The sequence below is a fragment of the Lonchura striata genome, chromosome 7 (assembly GCF_046129695.1).
Source record: "Lonchura striata isolate bLonStr1 chromosome 7, bLonStr1.mat, whole genome shotgun sequence".
Taxonomy (NCBI): Eukaryota; Metazoa; Chordata; class Aves; order Passeriformes; family Estrildidae; genus Lonchura; species Lonchura striata.
In genome coordinates, this window is record NC_134609.1 from 37,928,823 (window position 1) to 37,950,161 (window position 21,339).

Consider the following 21,339-nt stretch of genomic DNA (forward strand, 5'->3'; position numbering starts at 1 on the left):
AAACCTGGGGCTTTGTAGGATGCAAAATAGGAGCCTAGAAAAGGGCGGTAAATGAAGATCTGTGGGGTGAGACACATTAAAATGCAAGTTAACCAACTCTTGCCTGCAGTATTTTTATACCAACAACAATTTTCAGCGTAGGTGAAAGGGGATTTGAGTATTTTTTTTTTTGCTTAAATGATTTTTCTTTTTAAATGTCGAATGCCAAAATATGATATAATGAACAGCAGTGTGCCGATATATTTAGAAATCCTAAGTGGAGCTGTCTGAGCAACGTTCTCTGCAGAGCAACTCAGTTCTGCAACTCTAAGTTGTGTTGAAGTGCAAGAAAACCTGTAAATGTGGGAGCTGTTTTCCTGGTTTACAGGTTAGGGTCAGGGCAGGGTTGCTTAAACTCTTTTGAAATTGGCATTTTGGTTAAACGTTTTAGTGGACTCTTGTGAAGAACACTCTTCCATCCAGCTTTTTGGGAGCAGCCACGCTGAAGATGCTTAAGATCCTGCTCAGAAGTTTCCCCTAAAACCTGAAGATGGGCTGTGGGTTGTGTATTGTGGGAACAGGAAGCCTTGTAAAGAAAATCCACCAATGTATTTAAAGGCCTTCTTGTTACTCGGTCCCAGACTTGAATCCTACTCTTATTCCCAGTTACTGAGACAAGAATAGCTCTCTGGAGTTATATTTAAAATTCCCTTGAAGGAACATCCAAAGTGGGCTTTATCCAGAGCCAAAACAAACAGCTGATGCACAGTTATCAGCTATTAATGGCACCGGAGTCCAAACAAGGCCCAGACCTTACCCAACGGTCTGAGCTTTCTGCTCTGCTCTTTGGAGTGAGTTATGAAGAGATGCAGTTGTTCTCCTGCAGGTTTTAGGATTTGAAGGAGTTATCCAGCATTTCACCCTTCTGGAAGTGCCCTGTGCTGGGGGGTTATTCCTGCTCTGGGAGCTTTGGCACTGAAAGTCCTCAGGGAGGACCCTCCACCCTCCCTTGGCACCAAGAATTTCACTTTGCTTGCAAAAGCAGCTTTGCTGAAGGGAGTGGGCTTCAGGCTGCTGGTGGAGGGATTAAATAATCATCCTGGAAATTCTGCTTCCTACCTCTGGTTCTTAGGTGAGAACTTAAGACCTGACAACAAGCCATAACCCTGGGAAGGGAGGAGTGCCAGGAAAGGGTTTGGACTGCTGTCTCTTGAGGAGACTCATTCTGGTATCACTGAAGGCTTTGTGGTTCTCAGCTGCCAGTTTGGAACCTCTGGATGTGTGGCCAGGCCATGGGAGATGAGTTCTGCAGATACTTCAACGTAAGGAGGACACAGAACTCTTGGAACAACTCCTGAAATGGCTGAGGGGACTGGAGCAGCTTCCCTCTGAGCCAGGCTGGCACAGCTGGGGCTGTGAGAAGGGGGTGTGGAGACCTCACAGCTCCTTCCAGGGCCTGAAGGGACACAGGGGAGCTGGAGAGGGACCCTGCATCCATAACTGGAGGGACAGCACACAGGGAATGGGTTCAGACTGACAGAGGGGAAATTCAATTCCATAGATACACTAAATTCTTCCCTGTGAGTGTGGGCAGGCCCTGGCACAGAGCAGCTGTGGCTGCCTCTGGATCCCTGGCAGTGCCCAAGGCCAGGCTGGACAGGGCTTGGAGCAGCCTGGGACAGTGGAAGGTGTTTGGGACAGCCCAAAGGGGGTGGAAATAAGTGATTTTAAGGTCCTTTCCAACCCAAACCACTCTGGGATTCTATTCCAGAGCAGAGCTGATTGTGTGTTTCAGTCTTGCCTACTCTTTGAACTACCCAAGGGTTAAAACAGAAGCTCTACAGTGGTGAGCTTTCAGCAAGAAGCTTCCCCAGCTCTGCTGGATACTCACAGCCTTTGCTTTTTGTGCCACTTGGAATGGGCACCCCCTTTGGAAAGGGAGATACATCTGGAGACAGCTTAAAAAAAAAAAAAAAAAAGGTGTCTAACACTTCTTGCCATCCTGCTGGATGGTTTCTGGAAAGCTGGAGCAGGCACAGTCGTTGGCTGTTATCCCTTTTTAAGGAAAGGTTTTGGTTTTTTTTTTCTTTTCCATGGCCACATTTTGTAGAAGTAAACACTTTTAAACATTTCACAGTGTGGATTTTAAACAGTTGTAGAGATTGGCTGGATTCTTGTATCCCTCCTCAGATTCGGGGCAGAGGCTGCACTTTTTTGTTCCATACTTCTTATCTCTGAAATCAGCTTAATTCCTTGAGGAGGGATATGGAAGTCCCCAAAAAGTAGTGCTTTTGGACATGAGTTTCTACAAATAATTTGGATTTTAATAGCAGTGATAACTCAGCTCAAAAAGGTGCCACTGGTTGTTGTAGCTTTGAGCAGGGTTTATTGTATGAGTAAGTAAGTTCTCTCCCAGGATGCTGTGTTTTTACTTCTGTAAACTTGAACTCTTGTCTGCTTGGTCAAGTTCCTGTGGATGTTTCCCTCCTAAATATGGAGATTTATGTTATTAGTAGTATTTGTTGATTCCTGATGGGGGAAACTCCAGAAAAAAAATCAGTATTGGCATATTGAAAAGTTTTGCTCAAAGTTTTGAGGTGGAAATAGCGAAAGAAATGGTCTTGCTTAGTTTTGTCACTCCAAAGTGTGTTTTTTCTTCCCCCACCTTTTTTTTTTTTTCCAGCATGTCCAATCAGTCTATCGCTTTTCATATTCCTTACTGGTAGTTTCAAATGGTTTTGCTGTAAACCTGTGGTGCTGAACACCCTAAAATTCAGAATTGTGTCACTAATCTTTAAATGGAACCCTTACTTAATTCTGTTTAATGTGCTACCAGCAGCAGATTCCATGGGGGATGATTCCTGGATAGCTCCCCTTGACCCTCAGGTTCCTGTGGGCTCCAAGCTGGGGCTGCACCAGGACAGGGTGTGGTGGGAGGGCTTTGCTTTCTGGAAGCATCCCTGGAGTGATCTGTCAGAAGATTTTCCATCTGCTCTTAAATTCTTCCCTTCCTTAAAAGCCAGCAAATGACTTTTCCACATTGAAATGAGCCCTTTTGGGATGAAGAATAACTTTGTGTTCTAATATTTACTGTACATACCAGAAGGTGTAGGGAAGGTGGCTTTTGTTGCTCTGAGGGAAGAGCTTGGGATGAGCATTTCTTGTGCTCCTTGGAAAATGGGAATTCCTGTCAGGAGAACAACAGGCTGTGATGCAGGGTTGGGTGTTTTGCATTGCAAAATCACAGAAAGGATTGGGCTGGAAGGGACCTCAAAGCCCATCCAGAGCCACCCCTGCCATGGCAGGGACACTTTCCACTGTCCCAGGCTGCTCCCAGCCCTGTCCAGCCTGGCCTTGGGCACTGCCAGGGATCCAGGGGCAGCCCCAGCTGCTCTGGGCACCCTGTGCCAGGGCCTGCCCACCCTGCCAGGGAACAATTCCTAATTCCCAATATCCCATCCAGCCCTGCTCTCTGGCATTGGGAAGCCATTCCCTGTTTGCTGTCCCTCCATCCCTTGTCCCCAGTCCCTCTCCAGCTCTCCTGGAGCCCCTTTAGGCTCTGAGCTCTCCCTGGAGCTTCTCCTCTCCAGGTGAACAATCCCAGCTGTGCAGCCTTTCCTCCCAGCAGAGCTGCTCCATCCCTCTGCTCATCCTGGTGCCTGCCCTGGGCTCTCTCCAGCAGCTCCAGGTCCCTCCTGTGCTGGCCCCAGGGCTGGGGCAGCTCTGCAGGTGGGTCTCACCTGAGCACAGGGGCAGAGGGGCAGAATCCCCCCTCCCTTAAGCTCCCCACACTGCTGGGGATGCATCTCAGGGGTTTTATTTCTCATATGTAACAAACCAGTATTTTTATTTATCTCCTGCTTTTGTGCCAGTGCATGCTCATAGCAAGGTTTGAAATTCAGCATTTTATGGCCACTGCAAGCCTTTAACATAAGGCTTTCCACAGCTCAATACAGCTTCTGTGCAGAGCCTCTGTTTTCTGGGACAAAAAACTAAATTTTTTTGGCTTGTTGGGGATGCTGCTGGCTGGCTTTATTTAGGCTGGGGGAGCAGAGCACCCCAGTACAGCACTGGGAGGGGGGTGGATGGACACTGGGCGTGGGGGATGGACATCCCCTGTGTACTTTGCTCCTGAGAGACAGCACAGCCAGCTTTTTATGCATTAAGGGTATTTGTAGGCAACTTGTTAAGGTTCTTTTTGCATGACTTCTGCAAATTTGAATGCAATTAGCTTCTTCCTCCTGTTGCCTTATTAATTACAGTGACGGACCTAAACTGATTTGGGACAGGATGTATCGCAGAGGATTGTGCCCTCTTTTTAAACTCTTCATCAAGTCTCCAGCACATGTGGTCATTAATCTTTCAGGAAAACAGGGATGGCTTGGTGCCAGGCTGCTTGCTCTGGAGAGGAAAGATGGCAATAACTGCTTTCTACTCTGAGTGACCCTCTGAAGGCAGAGACATCCACTGCAGTGCTAAGTAAATATTCATGGAAATCCTCCTCCTTCAGACAGGCTCATTTGGAAACAGTCCTGCTGCCTTACAAATATTGCAGGTTATTTTGTTTGTGCGTTGTTCCTATTAGAAACCTGAACCAGGAAGCACAGAAGAAATACTGTTGGAAAATAAGAGGTAATGGAACATCTGTATCTTGTTTAAAGCACTTACTCATCATGGCAGGAGTGTGATTTATTTTTTTTTAAACCATTTGAAATACTTTTTATTCTCTATTACTGGGTAGATTCCTGCATTCGCATGTGTGGAAATCATGGTGATGATTAAGGCATGGCGTGGTTTGGAGGAGCATTTGTTATTTGAATATTTTTTTATAATTTTTTATTTGAATAATTGGGAACTAGGCGTTAATTCATGTGCTCTGAGGTTCTTGTGTTTCTGGGCTGGTGACAAGGTGGGGATTGGGCACAGGCTGGACTTGGTCTGGGAGGGCTTGTCCCACCTGGGATTGTACATGAGAATAAGCACAACAGAAAAAAAGCTGTTATTTGAAAAGGCACGTGTGAATTACAGGGAAAGAAAAGATAATAGTAATAATAATAAACTAATGTGGAAGTTGCTGAAAGCCTGGCATGTGTGACTGTGTGGGACTGGCAAGCCACAGTGCATGAATAATTTTTCTGAATTATTAAGAGTGATGACTATTCTCTCACAGGGAACAATCGAGGAGCTCTGCTTGGAGCTCTGACATTGTATTTTTAGGACCAACTTATTTTCAAGTATATCAAACTGGGTTTTTTTCCTTACTCCATTCTAAAAGATGGATGGAATATTTCCTGCTCGAAGGGTTTGGGGCTCCCAAACTATGGAGGGTGATTCAGTCTGTGGTGGCAGGGGTGGAAGGAGATGATTTTTAAGGTTTTTTTCCAAACGAAAGCAATCTGGGATTCTATAAAATACTCTCATAAATAAGCAGCTGCCTTGCAAGGTGGTTTTGTTACTCTAGCCAGCACTTTTTAAGGGCAGCTGGAGGTGCTTTTCTCACAGGCTTTGTTGTCAAAGTCTCATCTTAACCAATTATCCCTACTAATAAAGCCTATTTTGCTCACATTTAAGCATGACTGAGTTATTATCCATCCCTTTCCTTGTGGGTATTTAATTTTAGGATGCTCAGATGTGGCAGAGATGAAGCTGTGTTTCATTGATGGCCCAGCCAATGTGTTTTCCTACATGATGATATATTTTGTGGGGTGGTTAAAAGGGTTTGGATGATTTGGGGGCTTCTGAGCTTGCTCTGATATTCCTGTGTTGAGGACAGAGACAGAATCAGATGTTCTCTTACACATCTGAGATCATATTATGTTATTATTAATAGAATATTGGTACTATATTAAGCTCTTGAATTCCCTGAATTTGTTCACATTGGGTCTGTTTTGGTGCTTCTCCTCCAACTAGAACCATAAAGGTTGAAAAAGATCTTTAAGCTCATTGACTCCAGCCGAGTTTTCCTGTTCCTTTGCTGTTGTTTGGACCAAATTTCCCAACTCCTCCTCACATCCTTTCAGTTCCATCAAGGAGAGCATTGTTTTGTGCTGGGGATCTCTACATCCAGAGGGAAGTTTGACTTGGGCCAGGAATTCCTCACAGTCTTTTTGGGTCTTTTGACTTTTGCAGCAACTCCACTTGAAATCCCAACTCTAATCAAGGAGAAATGAAACAAATTTGGAGCCTTGGAATGAAATAAATGCCTGGAGCTGGAATGCAGCTTGACATGATGAACACAAAAGCTTTAATTAGGCTTTCTTTGGTGGCCAGTTGGGCAACACCAATAACGAGCTCGTTGTTAGGAGGATTTGGGGTGGCTGACAAGAACAGGCAGGAGCTGAATCAAGGCACAGCAGGGAAAGGCAAATGGAGGAAATGGGGCCATGCAGCACCTGGTCAGCCTTACAGACCCCCAACTTTGCTGAAAGGAAGCCTTGCCCTGGGTGCAGCTTTACCTGGGCTCCTTATTGGCACACAGGAGGGGCTGGGCTGCCAGGGATGGCTGTGAAGGCAGATCCCAACTCAGGAATGGTTTGGTGCCATCCTGAGCCCACCTCATCCTTGGCAGCCTGGTCCTGTCCCCTCCTGCCCTTCATCAGGGTCACTTCTGGTGGCCTCTGGTGCCCAGTGGAATGAGCTGTGTTGAAATAACCTCCAAACTATCAAAGGAATAAAAAGAATCTTAAACTTCACGGAGCTGGCAGTGTGGTGGGTGGAACCCTGAGCTGCCTCTAACCCTGTGCAAGGACCGTGGTGTCCCCAAGGCTGGGCTGGCTTGCTGTCAGATTAAACTCTTTTTGGGTTTAGAGATGGGGTAACTGAGAGGTATTTTAAAAAGCTTTTATTCTGTTTGCAGTCTTAGGAGAAGGGTGGGACAGTACAGATATTATAATTCATGTTATTACAATCAGAAGGCAACTATTTTAAAATTATAATACACTGTAAGTGTTTATAATACACTAGAGTACATTTTTCATAGTTCTATTTCTCCAAAGTATCTAGTCTTATCTGTAAGGCCCTCCTTAGAAACTCGTTTCTGGTTCCATTTCTCTCTCAGCGATGTCTGTCTTATTCCATGGCATTTCTAAGTCAGCATTTCTTATCTCAAAGTTTGCATACAGATGCACACTGTCTGAGCCTTCTGTCAGGTTTTGAGACTTCTCTATAAATCCATTTCCCACAGTTTGGGTCTCCCCAAGTCCCACTTTGGCTTTTTTTTCCAAGAAGACACGACCCATTATGTGTTTGTCTCTGAAAACTTTGCTTCATATTCATCTTTCCATCAGCTAAATCCCTCCTGGCTGCTCGGGCTCTGCAGGGAGTGCTGGCTGTGAACAGTCCAGCCCCTGGGCTGAGGAGCTGCTCTCCAGCCTGCAGGTGTTTGAGGAGCTTCAGTTTTGGTCTAGATCAGGATTTAACATTCTCAGTTGTCCACCTGCACAAGTGGATTTAGAGATTTTGTGCCAAATGCCTCCTGTGGTGATTATAATATAAATACTCAGAGAATCAGTGCAGTGTCACCCTTTGGTGTGCTCCAGTTTGTGTAATTAATAGAAAATATAATAAACCAAGTAATAAATCCATTACCTTCTTGTTTGTGCTTCCTTTCAGTTTTGTGTATGGAAGATATTTCAAGTAGCTCTGTTATTGTAGATGTGAAACTTGTAGCTAAAAGAGGATTTTGCAACTCCACAAAATCTATTTTTATCGCAATGCTGGACGTATCTAAAGCTTATTTACAAGAAATAATTACAAGTTGACATCTCTATACATTTTTGCTTTGACTTTTCTGCACATTTTTAGGGAAAATACTGATGTTTTGCTTTAAATTTATTTGTGCCCCAGGTCCAAGGAGCTAATAAAGGAAGCGATCCTTGATAATGACTTCATGAAGAACCTGGAATTGTCCCAGATCCAGGAGATTGTGGATTGTATGTACCCCGTGGAGTATGGCAAGGACAGCTGCATCATCAAGGAGGGAGATGTGGGTTCCCTGGTCTACGTCATGGAAGGTAGGGTTGGGAAAGATCTTATTTACTCCTTTTTTTTTAACACTTAGAGACAAAACTTTTCGTGGGAAAAACGGTTTCAGAGAAAGAGGTTGGCTAAATATGGTTGCTTAAAAATCGTGTGGACTGCTTTTGTGTGGAAAATTCTGCCTGGATTTGTGTGCCTGCCTGGCTAAAGAAAGGAGGTGAAATCTGTGAAGCCTGCACTGGAATAAGCCCCCCCTAACAGAATTCCTGTGCTTGGAGGTGGTGGTTTGCTGGATCAATGAGGATTTTACCAGAAGGAAGGGTGGTGTGGAGATGGGGATGGCTGTGGAACTGGGAGAAGATGCTCACAGCCTCCTCCCAGCTGGAAATGTGGGTACAGCACATGGGGCTGTCCAGAGGAGCTGTGTTTGGTAGGATGGAAAATGGTGTTGGTGCATCCTGGGCACAAAGGAAGAACAGCCCCTGTGCTCCAGCTCATCTGCTTGGTCACAGGATGTGCTGGGGTTTCTCATTCAGCTTTGTGAAAATCTTTTAGCAGATGTTGCCAATGCTCTGCCTTTCCAAAATCCCAGCTCCTTGTGTTTGGTGTCGTTTTCTTTCTGGGTTGTCTCACTCTCCACGTGTCAAATTGAGCATATTCTGTGTATCTTTGTGCTTTTTATTGTTAAGGAAGTGCATGCAGCTGTCAGAGTTACTGAGCTGGATCAAACCTCATGTGCATCCAGAGTGGCTGATCCTGAGTTCTGAGGGAAATATCCCTTTTTTCCTTCCTGCTGTGATTTGGTACCACATTAGATAAAAGCTTATCAAATTCTTCTTGCTCCTCACCAGAGCTATCTGGTGGACTCAAACATTTTGGCCAGATAACATCTTTTCACTTGCCCATCTATATTTTAATATCTTAAATTGTTCTTTTAAACAAAAATCTTTCCAAGGCAGTAAGCCATCCTTTAAACAAGCTTTCCTGCCAAATTCCTCATGCTGTATAGTTGCAAGTACTCCTCACTGGTTTCCCAAAACAACTTGAAGCTTCTGTCCTTTTAAGGTTAAGTCCTTTCTCAAGGCACAGGTTTAATTCCTCTGGTTTTTCATAGTTTTGAATTTTGCACATTGAAATGTTTTTTTTTTCTGTGAATTGTGTTTCCACCTGCAGCACTGCATGGAAAGATTTAAGGTTTGCATGGAAAGGTTTAAGGTTTTTAGTCCTCCTTTGAATACAGAGACTATTTTGAGGTGTAGAATCTGTTCTGTTGATGATAAAAAGCTGCTTCAGAATAATCCTTGAATAGTATTTTCTTCCTAGTGAAAATGTGGAGGATTTGCCCTGTGCAGTTCTGTGCTCCCTTCCCAAATTCCCTCCACACCAGAGGGGTTTTTGCTGCCTGGCTGCTTTTGGGATGCTGTGTTCTATGCTGTGCCTTGAAAAAAACCCTGAGAACAGGACATGTTGGAATTGGGGTGTATTTATCTCCTGCTCAGCCTCTTCCCACTCCCTGGAGAGGATTTTGGGGAGAATTAGGGGCAGAACTGTTTCTGGTATGGTTTGGGGTATTGAGCACTGCTTGCTACTCAGGTAACACTTACTGCTGATAGATTTTATAATATGTATGATTATTATTTAGCAAATGGCTGTGTGGTGATGACTGTGCAACAAACATGCGTCAAACCCAAATTTTGGATTTTTTTGGGCACTTGAGGTTTTCCATGTTCTCCTGGCAGCCCTGTGTGTGTGTGAGGGCAAGACTCGGCTCTTCCCTTGGCTTTGTAACTTAATTTAAGATTATTTAGATAGCTCCCTAAATATGCATAATGCTTTGCAAACCCAATTATGGAGAGTTTATAGTCTGTGTTTAGACATAATGCAATGAGTGATGATGAAGTCATGGAAATGGGAGAGGACATTATCAAATAGGTTGGGCCATGGTTATGAGAGCTCATTTTGGTTTATCATTCTGTGTCCTCTCAATTATTAACACAGCAAACCCAAATAAAAATTCAGTTCTTTGCAAAACTCTACTGGAGAGACCCATCTTTTGAGTATTACTCAGAGGTTTTTTCTCAAAAATCAAATAAATGCTGTCCTCTTTCCATTAATTCCTTTTCCCTTCCTTGCTTGGGCTCTTGCTGTTTGAGCTGGTAGTGACACAAACCAGAGCTTTGAATTAGGAGCTGAAGTAGAAATCTCTCAGCAAGCAGAATCCTGAATTTAGAGCTTCTTTGCTTTTGGTAAGTCAAATAAACCTTTATTTTATTTTTTAATTTTTTTTTTGTATTCTGGAGTGACTTCAGCCACAGTCTGTGTCTTGCTGGCCAAATTTCCACCTCTGGGGAGATGAGAGCCCATGGCTCAAGCTTTCAGGCTCTGACCCCACCACATCCTAGTCTTCAAAACACTTTATTTCTCTGGCTTCTTCAAAACACTTTATTATGTAAAATAAAAACTATATTCTTCAAAACACTTTATTTCTCTGGCTTCACCCTGCCTGTGCTGTTCTTCAGCCCTCTGAGGACACCCCTTGATTCCCTTTGTGTTCAAAAAGTAGCAAGAAACCTCCTCAACTTTTCCTTATTCACTGGAACGGGTCAAGAGATGCCCTAAACCTTGAGCAACACCAAAAAATTTCCCTTACAGCTGTGCTTTGAAGGTGGGAAGGAATGTATTTGTGATGTGACAAGTACCCATCAGGGGCTGAAACTGCTGGCAGCATTAAACATCCCTGCTGTGCCCCCCTCCAGCAGGAATATTCCTCCAGGCTGTGAGGCTGGGAATGAAAAAAGGGACATGAGTGATGCTCTGCCTTAAACTACTCCACACTGGAACTCTCAGCTCTGCAGGGAAAACAATTGTGAGAGGAAAATAAATTTATTTATTGGCTATATTCCCTTTCCTGGGAGAATGTTTGCTGCTCTGAGAGGGGTTCAATGGATTATTTGTCTTCAAGCTGAGGGCTTTTAGAGCCAAAAAAAGTTATTGTAAATTAACCATAAATGAGTCTGCTACCTCAATTTTTTTTTTTTTTTTCATTGAGGGGAAAAAAACCTAAACATTTCCCTGGATGTGTTAAAAACACTGGATGTGGCACTGGGTGCCAGGGTTTAGTTGAGGTGTTGGGGTTGGGTTGGACTCAATGATCTTGGAGGTTTCTTCCAACCCAACCCAGTGATTCTGTGAATTCTGAGAATTTTCTAATTTGTAGGTTTGCATTTGCTGACTTTGCAACATTCCTAAAACTTTGCTGAAAGCAGATCAAAATGTGGCAGCCTGGAGAGGTGTTTTCAGAGAGCTCCACCTCGGATCTGGGCGGTGTTGACAGGCTGCAGCTGTGCGTGGGTGCTGCCTCACACTGATGAGGATAAATGTGATATCCCACCTCTGACCCCAAATGTTTCCCCTGGCTGAGCCACTCAGCTGCAGGCTGTCAGCTTGGATTAGGGCAGGAAGATCCTGTGGAGAAATCAGGTGGCAAGGTCCAGGTTTGAGGCTCTCCTGTGAATAAATGGATATTTTTAGGATAAAATTTAGAATAGAATAGAGGTTTTTTTTTTAGTTTTTTTAGACATTTTAGTCATAGGTATTAAAGAGTCCTCCCTTAGGGTTGGTGCCATTCCCATGAAGTATGGAAGAAATAATTCAGTGACACAGGGGGAAGGGAGAATTCCTTGGATTAACTCTTTTGTGGCTCATGGTTTTGTATTGGCAGTAGGTGCTGCACATGAATCCTGAGGCTGCAGCTCTGCACACACCTGGAGAACCTGAGGGAAGAAAAATCCCCTGTGTGCTCCTGCTTCTGCAAGCATAGAGAGGGAAGAAGCAGCTTTTTGAGAACCAGGCCCTGTTTTAGTCATTTCCCTTCTCCTCTTAAATTTCCTTTTATTTTTGCCTTCAGTCATGGGGATTTGCTTTTTATTTTTAAAGGTGACTTTGTCTCTTGCTTTCTTCTTGGTGGCTCCCTCAAAGGAAGGATCTGTGATTTCCCATGGGAATGTGGCTTTCTGGGAGTTTTGGGAAGCAGTGTGTTCCTGGAAACTGTGGGATCATGGAGCAGGGGGTTGATAAGGGAATGCAAACAAGGTCTGTGTGGCTGTTTGAAGTACAGAGACAAATGAGAGTCCTTCCATGGGGTGAAATGCTCCTCTGGGAGGCTCAGGGGTTCTTCCTGTTGAACCCAAAGCAAAGCAGACACGTGGATGTTGTCTGTGTTCCCCCAGGCATCACCTCAGTGCCTGCACAGCCTCTGCCCCAAGGATTCATGCTCAGTGTATTGGCACTGACACTTCTCATTTCCCACATCTCCCTTTTCCCACCTGGGCAGTTCCTGCTTTGCCCCCAGGGTCACTGCAGAGTCCTGGGTGCTCCATGCAGTCATCCCAGTGCTGTGTTCAGTCTTTGTGTCGCCTCCCTGTGACCCTTCTCTCTCTTTATAGATCTGATTTAACAGGATTAATTCCCTTGGAGGGTCTTGTGAGACAGATCCTCCTTCTCACAGGGAGAGCGCTTGGTGGGAATGATACATTAAAATGAACAAATTGTGGAGAACAGAGTTTGGATTTTGGATTTAAGGAGCATAAATGATCTGAGGGATGGAGCAGCTCTGCTGGGAGGAAAGGCTGGGAGAACTGGGTGTGTTCACCTGGAAAATGCTCCAGGGAGACCTCGGAGCCCATTCCAGAACCTAAAGAGGCTCCAGGAGAGCTGGAGAGGGAATTGGGACAAGGGATGGAGGGACAGAACACAGGGAATGGCTCCCACTGCCAGAGGGCAGGGATGGATGGGATATTGAGAGGGAATTGTTCCATGGGAGGGTGGGCAGGCCCTGGCACAGGTTTGGCTGAGCTCTGTGTGTGCAGGGACATTCTGGGTCACTGTCATGCTCTAGGATCACACCTGGAGAGATGGAGCTGAGCCTCTGCAGGTGGGATTTTCCTGGCTGCAGACTGTGGTTCATCCTCTGTGCCCAAATACTGCCCTTGCTAGGCTTCCTATGGGAAATTTTTTCCTTTCTGGTGTGGGACCAGGTAGTTTTGAGTGCTTTTTCCAAGTACATTTCTGATAACATTCCCAACTCTCTGCATCTCCCAGGGGCACTGTGAAAGGTGATGGTAACAGCATCCCTTGCAGTCAGGGCTTTTCCAACACAATCAAGGCTCTTTTGCTTCCAGGACTTGTTCTGCCTCTCAGAGCAGGTGCTTTGGGCTCTACCTGAGCCTCTGAACCTCCTCTGGAGGGGTCTGGATCTGCTGTCCCGAGCAGATGTCCAAGACAGCATCTCACTGCACCAGTGCTGGCTGTGGAGATCGGGGGTGTTCACTCTGTGTCTGGAGGAGCTCAGTGTCTGGGTTTGAAAGCCAGGTGTCTGCTGAGGGAGGCAGGAACCTCCCTTGAAATGGAAAATGTAACCCCCCTCCCTCCAAATTACCATAATTTTGAAATTAGGGGGGTCTCAGGCAAAGATACAGGAATAGCAGTTCTTTACTAGGAAAATTAAAAACACAAATGCAATAGTACAAAAAAAAAAAATCAAACACTGACAGAGTGAGAATAGGACCTGTGTGTCAGGGAGGTGACACAGCCCCATCCCAGGGTGGCTCAGCCCTCCTGCAGTGCCAGCTGTGCTTCTGCTGGAGCAGGATCCTGCACAAGGGGGGAGTTTTCCTCTGGAGCTCCAGGGCTGGGGGAGATGGGCCTGGGCTCCTCTGGGAATGCAGGGGGAAGAAAGCTGCTCCTCTGGGAATGCAGTGGGGAGAAAGCTGCTCCTCTGGGAATGCAGGGGGAAGGAAGCTGCTCCTCTGGGAATGCAGGGGGAAGGAAGCTGCTCCTCTGGGAATGCAGGGGGAAGAAAGCTGCTCCTCTGGGAATGCAGTGGGGAGAAAGCTGCTCCTCTGGGAATGCAGGGGGAAGGAAGCTGCTCCTCTGGGAATGCAGTGGGGAAGAAAGCTGCTCCTCTGGGAATGCAGGGGGAAGGAAGCTGCTCCTCTGGGAATGCAGGGGGAAAAGGCTGCTGTGCTGTTCCATGTCTCAGATTATATCCAGGTAGGAATGTTTGGCTCCTCCCCCTGGATGGAGCATCTCCTCATGGAATGATGGAATTTTCTCAGCCATTCAGGGACACTCACTGGCCCATGAACAGAAGATAATTAATTATTAATGACCAATTAACAGCAGATATCTCCTGGAGGGGGATTGGTTGTGGGAGAGATAAAGAAAAACTGCCCAATGAACAGAGGATAACTGCAATCCTAACAACCCCCATTTCCAACCTCAGACACTCAGTGTGGCAAGGAATCAATTAGAAATTATGGCAATGTGGGAATTTCTGCACAGCCTGCCAACAAATTGCTGTTCTCCAAGGAGCCTGCCTTTCCCTGGACTTCCCATGAGATTTGGGAAAACGTCCAGTGGCAGCAGCTTCTTCTTTGTTCTCCTGTTTCGTGCTTTCATCTGCTTTTGTACTGTTCATTGTTGTTTCTTTCATCCTGGTATTGCAGGGTTGGGCAGGAGTCAGATCAGGGTTCTTTCCTCTGCAGGCTTCATGGGTTTCCTGCCTCCTGGAGAAATTGGGTTGTCCTGCCATACCCAATGGGGCAATGGAATGCAAATCTTCCACTGTTATCAGCTTGTTATTTTAATTTTACAGTGTCTTATTATTAACTCTTCCAAGAGTATTATTTACCCATATTAGTGATGGTGAATTAAACATTTCTTGTACTTATTTCATGAGATGAAATTGGATATGAAAGGATGGTTGGGCTTATGACAGATGTGGTTTGATATTCTGTATCCAGCAGTTATTTTCTAAAGCTGCAGAACTAAACCGCAGCACTTAAAATGCAATAAGAAATAATGGTGAAGTCATCCCTTTTCAGCAAGGAAATCCTAACCTTTGGTTAACTAAGCCAGTATTTGGTAGGGAGGAGAAGAAAATGGAACCCAAGCTGGGATTGATGACTTCAGACTTCCCAAATTTGTGGAGGTGTTTCCAGACCAGCAGAGGAGAGGAGGGACTGGAGGGTATTAGATGATTTATACAGATATAAATCCACCAAAGAGCAAAGTCTGGTGTCTCTGTCCTCAGCCAGGTCCTGCTGGCAGCACAAATTCTTGTTGGAATTGGATGAGAGGGGCCTGCTGGCAGGTTCTTCTGCAGGGCTGTAGAAGTTTGAGTGTTGAGCTGACCTGAGAATTCCTTTCATTTTCCCAGTGAATGCCTGGCTTTCTTTGGGATCTGCTCCTATTCACAGTGATTTACTCCTCTAATCATTACCTGAGCCTCTCTGAGTCTTTCTGCAGTGTGGTACTGACACAAAACTGGGGCAGCCTTGGCAAAAGCTGAAAGGATTCATTGCTGGGGAGGAGAACTTGGAGTTTATCAAACAGATAAATCATTCTGTAAATGCTTTCCTACAACCTGCTTCATCCCTAGGCAGCCAGATACCCATCTCCCCCTCTCCAGGGAAAGCAGTGGATAGGTGTAACCTCTTCCAAAACATTTCCCACTGCATGACAATTTTAATTATAATGGATTTTCCCCCCACATAAGATCATAGCTGATGTGCCTTTTTTCTGTACTGCTCAGCAGTTATTTGAAGGCTGCTTTGTGGTGAAGGAGGTTTTATTTACCAAAGAAATTGGGGAGATAAAGCCTCATTCATTTTATTAATAATAGCAGCTGGAAAGGGAGGCACAAATGTCTTTCTTGTCCCCCCTGCTGTTCCATGACTCCCTTTTGTTGCGGCTCCCACATGTGAAATGTGAAATAAAAGGACTTTTCAACCCAGCAGTGAGCATGGAGGATTCTGACCTTTGGCTGTGCCCCTTCAACTCCAGGGCTCTGTAACTCAGGCTGTGTGTGCAGATAGAAAAATACCAGTGTTAGACTCCAAACTATCACTAAAGGACCAGTAAAAGCTCCCTTTGGGTGGGCTGCACTGGCTTTGGATTCCTTGTTTGCTTGGAAAACTCATCTACAAAAATAATCAGACCATGGGAGCTCTGTGCCCTTTGTTCCTGCTCTTAGTTATGGGGGAGAGAGCTCAAAATCACCAATTTTGGGAAGGGGAAGGAGAGAGAGGCTGGGTCAGAGTTGTACAAATACCAAATAGCCTGAGCTGGAAGGGATCCCATCAGGATCAGCTCCTGCTTCTTCTGGAATCCTGCAGAGTTTCCTGCAGGAGCTCATCCCAAAGAGTTGCTGAGTTGTAACTTCATCATTGCTGTTCCAGGCAGGAATGGGTGAAATGGAGGAAACCATTCCTTTTGGTCCCAGGGAACTTTTCCATGCTCCTTAAACACTTCATCTTGGTTGAACATCTCTTTACCCCAGGGGAAGCTCATGAGAACATTTCCTGCATTTTCTTTTTATTTTCCTTTTTTTTTTTTTTTTTTTTTTTTTTGTGGGAAAAACCTCCCGTGGATTTTTGTGGCCAAGGCTTTGTGCAGCCCAGATGTTTGACACAGACAGGTCTGAGAATCAATCCAAACAAAAGGATAAAACTAGGAGGGGTGGGAGATGTTTGCATTGCATTATTTGGTAAAGTTTTCTGATTTTTCCTGTGCTTTGATGTGCAGGGGTCCTGATCTGCAACTTCTTTGCAGCCCTGGCAGATGGGTTTGGGGGAAAAATGAGAATTCTGCTCTCAGGAAACAAATCAAAATGTCAGATCAATGTTTGCACTGTATTTATATAAAATAATGGAAATTACAGTGTATCCCAGCAGCTGCTGCTCTCACACATCCAGGCACAGATGATAATTAAATGCAATCAGAACACGTTGGATTTAAGATGGAAAAAACTAATAAAAATAAGATGTTTGCCATCCTTGTGCTAAATATTTTCATAACCTCTCCGTTCTGACTGTAAAAGCTATTTTGTGGAGCTACCAGAACATGAAATAACAGTGGGTGAGCGTTCCCATATTCTAAATAGCAGCAGCAGCCGGGATTTGAGATGCTGCAGATCTGGAAAAGCAATAATCCTGGGGTGGTTCTGCAGCCCCATCCTTCCAGAGGAGCTCCACAAGGGACTCTTTATCACTGCTGAAACTCTGTAAACTCTTATCTTGGAGAAGGAGGTAACTTGAAGTAATTTTCTGCCTCAATTGTGGGGATCTTTTTTTATTTTTACTGGTAGTGATATATAACAGGCTTCCTAAAGTTAATTGTATTTTTTGTTGCTTGTTGTTTTTCTGCTCCCAGCTCTTTCTTTTCATTACATTTTTGGGGGGATGGAGAGGTCCAGGAGCTTTTGTTGATAACTATTTCAAATCTGACTGAAATTAGGGTTTTTTTCCCCCCAGTTTTCAGCCCAAACCCCTGTGTTCTTTTGCCCTGTTCTTTTGTGGCAATTATTCCCTTCAGAAAAGGGAAGTCCGGGTGTAATGTGGATTAAAAATGTGCAGTGGGGACTGAGGAGCTGCTATGGCAAAGCCCTGCTGCTTTAGGATCATGGGACAAGTCAGGGGGAAGGGACATCTGGTGCCACATCCTTGCTCCAGCAGGGTCATCCCAGAGCACCTGGCACAGGATTGTGTCCATTGAAAATGGTGAATAACTTAGGAATTTACTGCAGGAGTTCCTGCAAAAAATGTTCCTAAGGATTATGGAACCATTTCTGCCCCTAAACCTGTAACCCATGGCAGGGCTGGAAAGAGATGAACCTTAAAGTTCCTTCCAATCCAAAGTTTAGGATTTATTTGGCAGAAGTAAGATGGAAAACTGACATCACTGCTGAAATTTAAGTTTTCCAATGATCCCTGGAGGTCTGTAGTAACCCATGGGGTAAAAATTCCACAGTGGCTGAGGAGAATTCCCAAGTGTCAGGCCCCAGGATAGAGATTTTTTAGAGCCAACAGGTCAACGTGCCCTGGAAATGAGAAACATCTCCAGAGATCTCCATTTAACACTGCACTCCTGGGTTTAAATTTGGACTGAATAAATCCATGGAAGATCATTTTTTTTTAAGCAAAGAATGTTTTAGTTCCTGGTTGGTACAAGATAAGAGAAGATGATGTCCTTGGGAATGTTCATCTGGAGGGAACAAGTGGACTTGCTGCATGATGAATGAAAAGAAAGGAAGTTTATTTTCTGCTTTCCACCAGCAGCCTCTGCTTATTATCATTTGTCAGCTCTCTCCAGGACATTGTTTTCCTTCTTGGAAAAACCAGGCCTTTTTCACAGACTCCACTTGGCTGAACATGTTTAACACTGCAGAACATATTTAACACTGCAGAACTTACTTTGCTCATCATTGCTGCTGGGAGGATCATTTATTTCCTGCTCTTGTGCTCTGTCAACTGGAACAAAAAGCATTGGGGTTTCCTCAGGAGCTTTGGGCGGTGGTTGGGAAGATCAAGGGGATGGGGAGTGCTCAGAAGTCCCAACAGCTTCTTGTGCTGCTTTGCCTTTTAAATTTTAGTGGTAATCTCGGTTTTCTGTCTTGAGTAAAATAAATCCTAAATGCCAGAATGGTTTGGGCTGGGAGGGACCTTAAAGAATGTTTCATTCCTTGCCATGGGTAGCAACACCTTCCACTGCCCCAGGGTGCTCCAACCTGCCCTTGAACACTTCCAGGAAAGCCTCTGATTTAACTGACAGAAAAAGCAGGGTTGGAACTCTTCATTCCTTTTCCTGGTCCCCAGATCTGCTTCCCAGTTGCGCAGCTGGGTGATTTCCATGTGTTAGCATTCTGAGCCAGGTCCTTGGGTGACACGAACCAGCACAGCCCCATCTGTCACCGAGCTGCTGTCTCCATGCTCTGTTTAATGTCGTTATTTACCAGAGGAAGATGAGCAGTAAGTGAAACCTTGCCTTCGTGCTCTGGCCTCAAACAAGGCAGGCTGAAAAAGAGAATGAGAGCTGGGGCCAAAGCAGAACATAAAATCTCACAGTAAATGAAAGCTGATGGGAGGCAATGGAGTGTGGAACGGGATATGGATTTTGGGACTTCCACCGAGGACTGACTGGTGCAGATCAAGCCAAGGCAGGAAGGAGTGTGGGAAGGGACCTCAAAGGGACACTGTCCACTGTCCCAGGCTGCTCCAAGCCCTGTCCAGCCTGGCCTTGGGCACTGCCAGGGATCCAGGGGCAGCCACAGCTGCTCTGGGCACCCTGTGCCAGGGCCTGCCCACCCTGCCAGGGAACAATTCCTTCCCAACATCCCATCCATCCCTGCCTTCTGGCACTGGGAAGCCATCCCCCCTTGTTACTCCATCCCTTGTATAGAGGCTCTCTCCATCTTTCTTGTTGGCTCTTTCAGGCTCTGCAAGGCCACAGTTTTGTCACCCCAGAGCTTTTCCTCTCCAGGTGAACAATCCCAGCTCTCCCAGCCTTTCCTCCCAGCAGAGCTGCTCCATCCCTCTGCTCATCCTGGTGCCTGCCCTGGGCTCTCTCCAGCAGCTCCAGGTCCCTCCTGTGCTGGACCCCATGGATAGGAGAAATCCCTTTCCTTAGGGTTACTGACATCTAAACAGGTTAATGGTTAAAAACTCTTGCTGAGCTTTTGTTCCCCCTGAGTAAGCGAGGAAAATGATCTGTTTCCTAATACAGTTTTAATTTTCTGAACCCTACAAGTCAGAATTGGCACTCAGGAGGCGTTTCCAGAGCTGTGCATTGTGCTGCAGCACACAGCAAAAAGAGGTGCTGGAGATTTATTTCCCTGTCTGGAGATGAGTTATAAGTACATTCACCACATTATGCAGATCAGCTGTCAGACTGTGGGATATCTGCATCAGGAATGGCTCTGATGCCAGAATAGAAATCAGGGAGTATTCACTCCAATATTACAAATTAGTGATTTTAAGAGCTCCATAAAGAGTGGAAAGAATCACGGTTTTTAAAAGCTCAGAATAAACAAGTTAATGCAGTGACAGTGCTGTGGGAGTGACAAGCATCAGTGTTAGGGTTTCTCACAGTCCTGTCAGACTGATTTGGATTGTCCTATGTTTATTCAGGGTGTTATCCCCCATAATGGGGAGGTTCTGGCACAGGCTGCCAGAGAAGTTGTGGATTCCCAATCCCTGGAAATGTCCAAGGCCAGTCTGGACAAAGCTTTAAAGCTCATCCAGTTCCATCTGCTGCCATGGGCAGGTTGCTTTGTACAGTGGAGAAGGGGAATAGGGAATGTCAGTGTGCCAGGGTGAGGGGCTTTCCACCATCTGGGAATTAGGAGTCACCAGCAGACCCAAACAGATAAGTCCTAAGAGCAAAAAAAGGTTGTGGCTTTTTGGTTTTCTTTCCCCCCAGTGGTGAAAGACAAGATGCAAATTTGACATAAACAATTCCTAAGGAAATGTAGACAGTTTTACATTTCAATTATGATTCTCTTCCTAAGGGAATGTGTAATTTTATTAATGTGATGTAGCTATTTCCTTCCATGGCATTTGTTCTGTCAGCTTTGCTACATTCAGGATGTTTGGAATATATCCCTGGTGGCTTGTGATACCTTGTGCTTGCTCATCCCTGGATGTCCTTCCTGATTCCTGGAAAGATTTGAAGCATGGAAAAGGTACCCTTTAAAGAACCAGAAGGGTTCACTGAATCTTGGTGTGCATTAACAGCTACCATGTTTCTTCTGAAAGAAATGCTTTCCTAACATCCCAGCTCTGGTTCAGCCTAGTGATTACCACAGAAACCTGGCCAGAACAGGTTGGGAGCAGCTGCAAAAGGAACTGTTCAACATCACAGATTCATATCAGGCTCTAATGAGGCAAAAATTAGCTCTCCCCATGGCAGATGATTGCTAATGTGCTGGAATATTGCTGCTGCTGCCTCCAGCCTGCTTGGAATTCTAACATCCTCCCCTCACACAGCCAGCACTGGGAGCTGGGAGCACGCCCTGCTTCTCCTTGTGGAGCTCAAGTTCTTCAGGACATCAAAGTTGGGCAGAGAAAAGAGAACTGGTTTGTTAAATGAGAGTTTTCCCCAATTCCCTGAGTGCTTTTACAGGGAATTGCACCTTCCCTGTTCCCAGTGGTGAGCTGGGCACAAATGTTTGCTGGGATGCCTTGGTGTTGCCTGGAGGAATGGACACCACAGCTCCTCCTCAGGGCTTTCCATCACAAAAACAATCTGAAATCTGGCATTTGCTGGAAGAAAAAAACACCTAAATTTGTTATCTGGTGAAAAAATTAAACTTTAATGATTGTTTTTTAAATGAAGGTGATTAAAGCAAAGTGTCTCAGCTTTTTCCTTGCTTGTTCTGTGGTGAGAAGGGGATGTGCAGGTAGAACATCTGGCTGGGAAAGCCTCAAGTCATCCATCAGGGAAGCTGAGTGATTTTTCCTCCAGGTCATATTGGATAGGGCTGAAAGTCCCAGTCATGGGGAGTCTGGAGAGTTTCTGATGGAATATTGAGAACACTTCCACCCC

General features: G+C 45.2%; 1 protein-coding gene across 2 annotated transcripts in view; it reads left to right on the top strand.

Annotated features, from left to right (window-relative positions):
- Positions 1-21,339, top strand: part of PRKG1 (protein kinase cGMP-dependent 1) — a 380,420-nt gene that overhangs the window by 59,112 nt on the left and 299,969 nt on the right. For both annotated transcript variants that reach the window (XM_021537071.2, XM_021537070.2), the window contains exon 2: positions 7,825-7,991. In XM_021537071.2, coding sequence (XP_021392746.1) covers positions 7,825-7,991 — 167 coding nt within the window. The remainder of the gene's footprint in view (positions 1-7,824; positions 7,992-21,339) is intronic.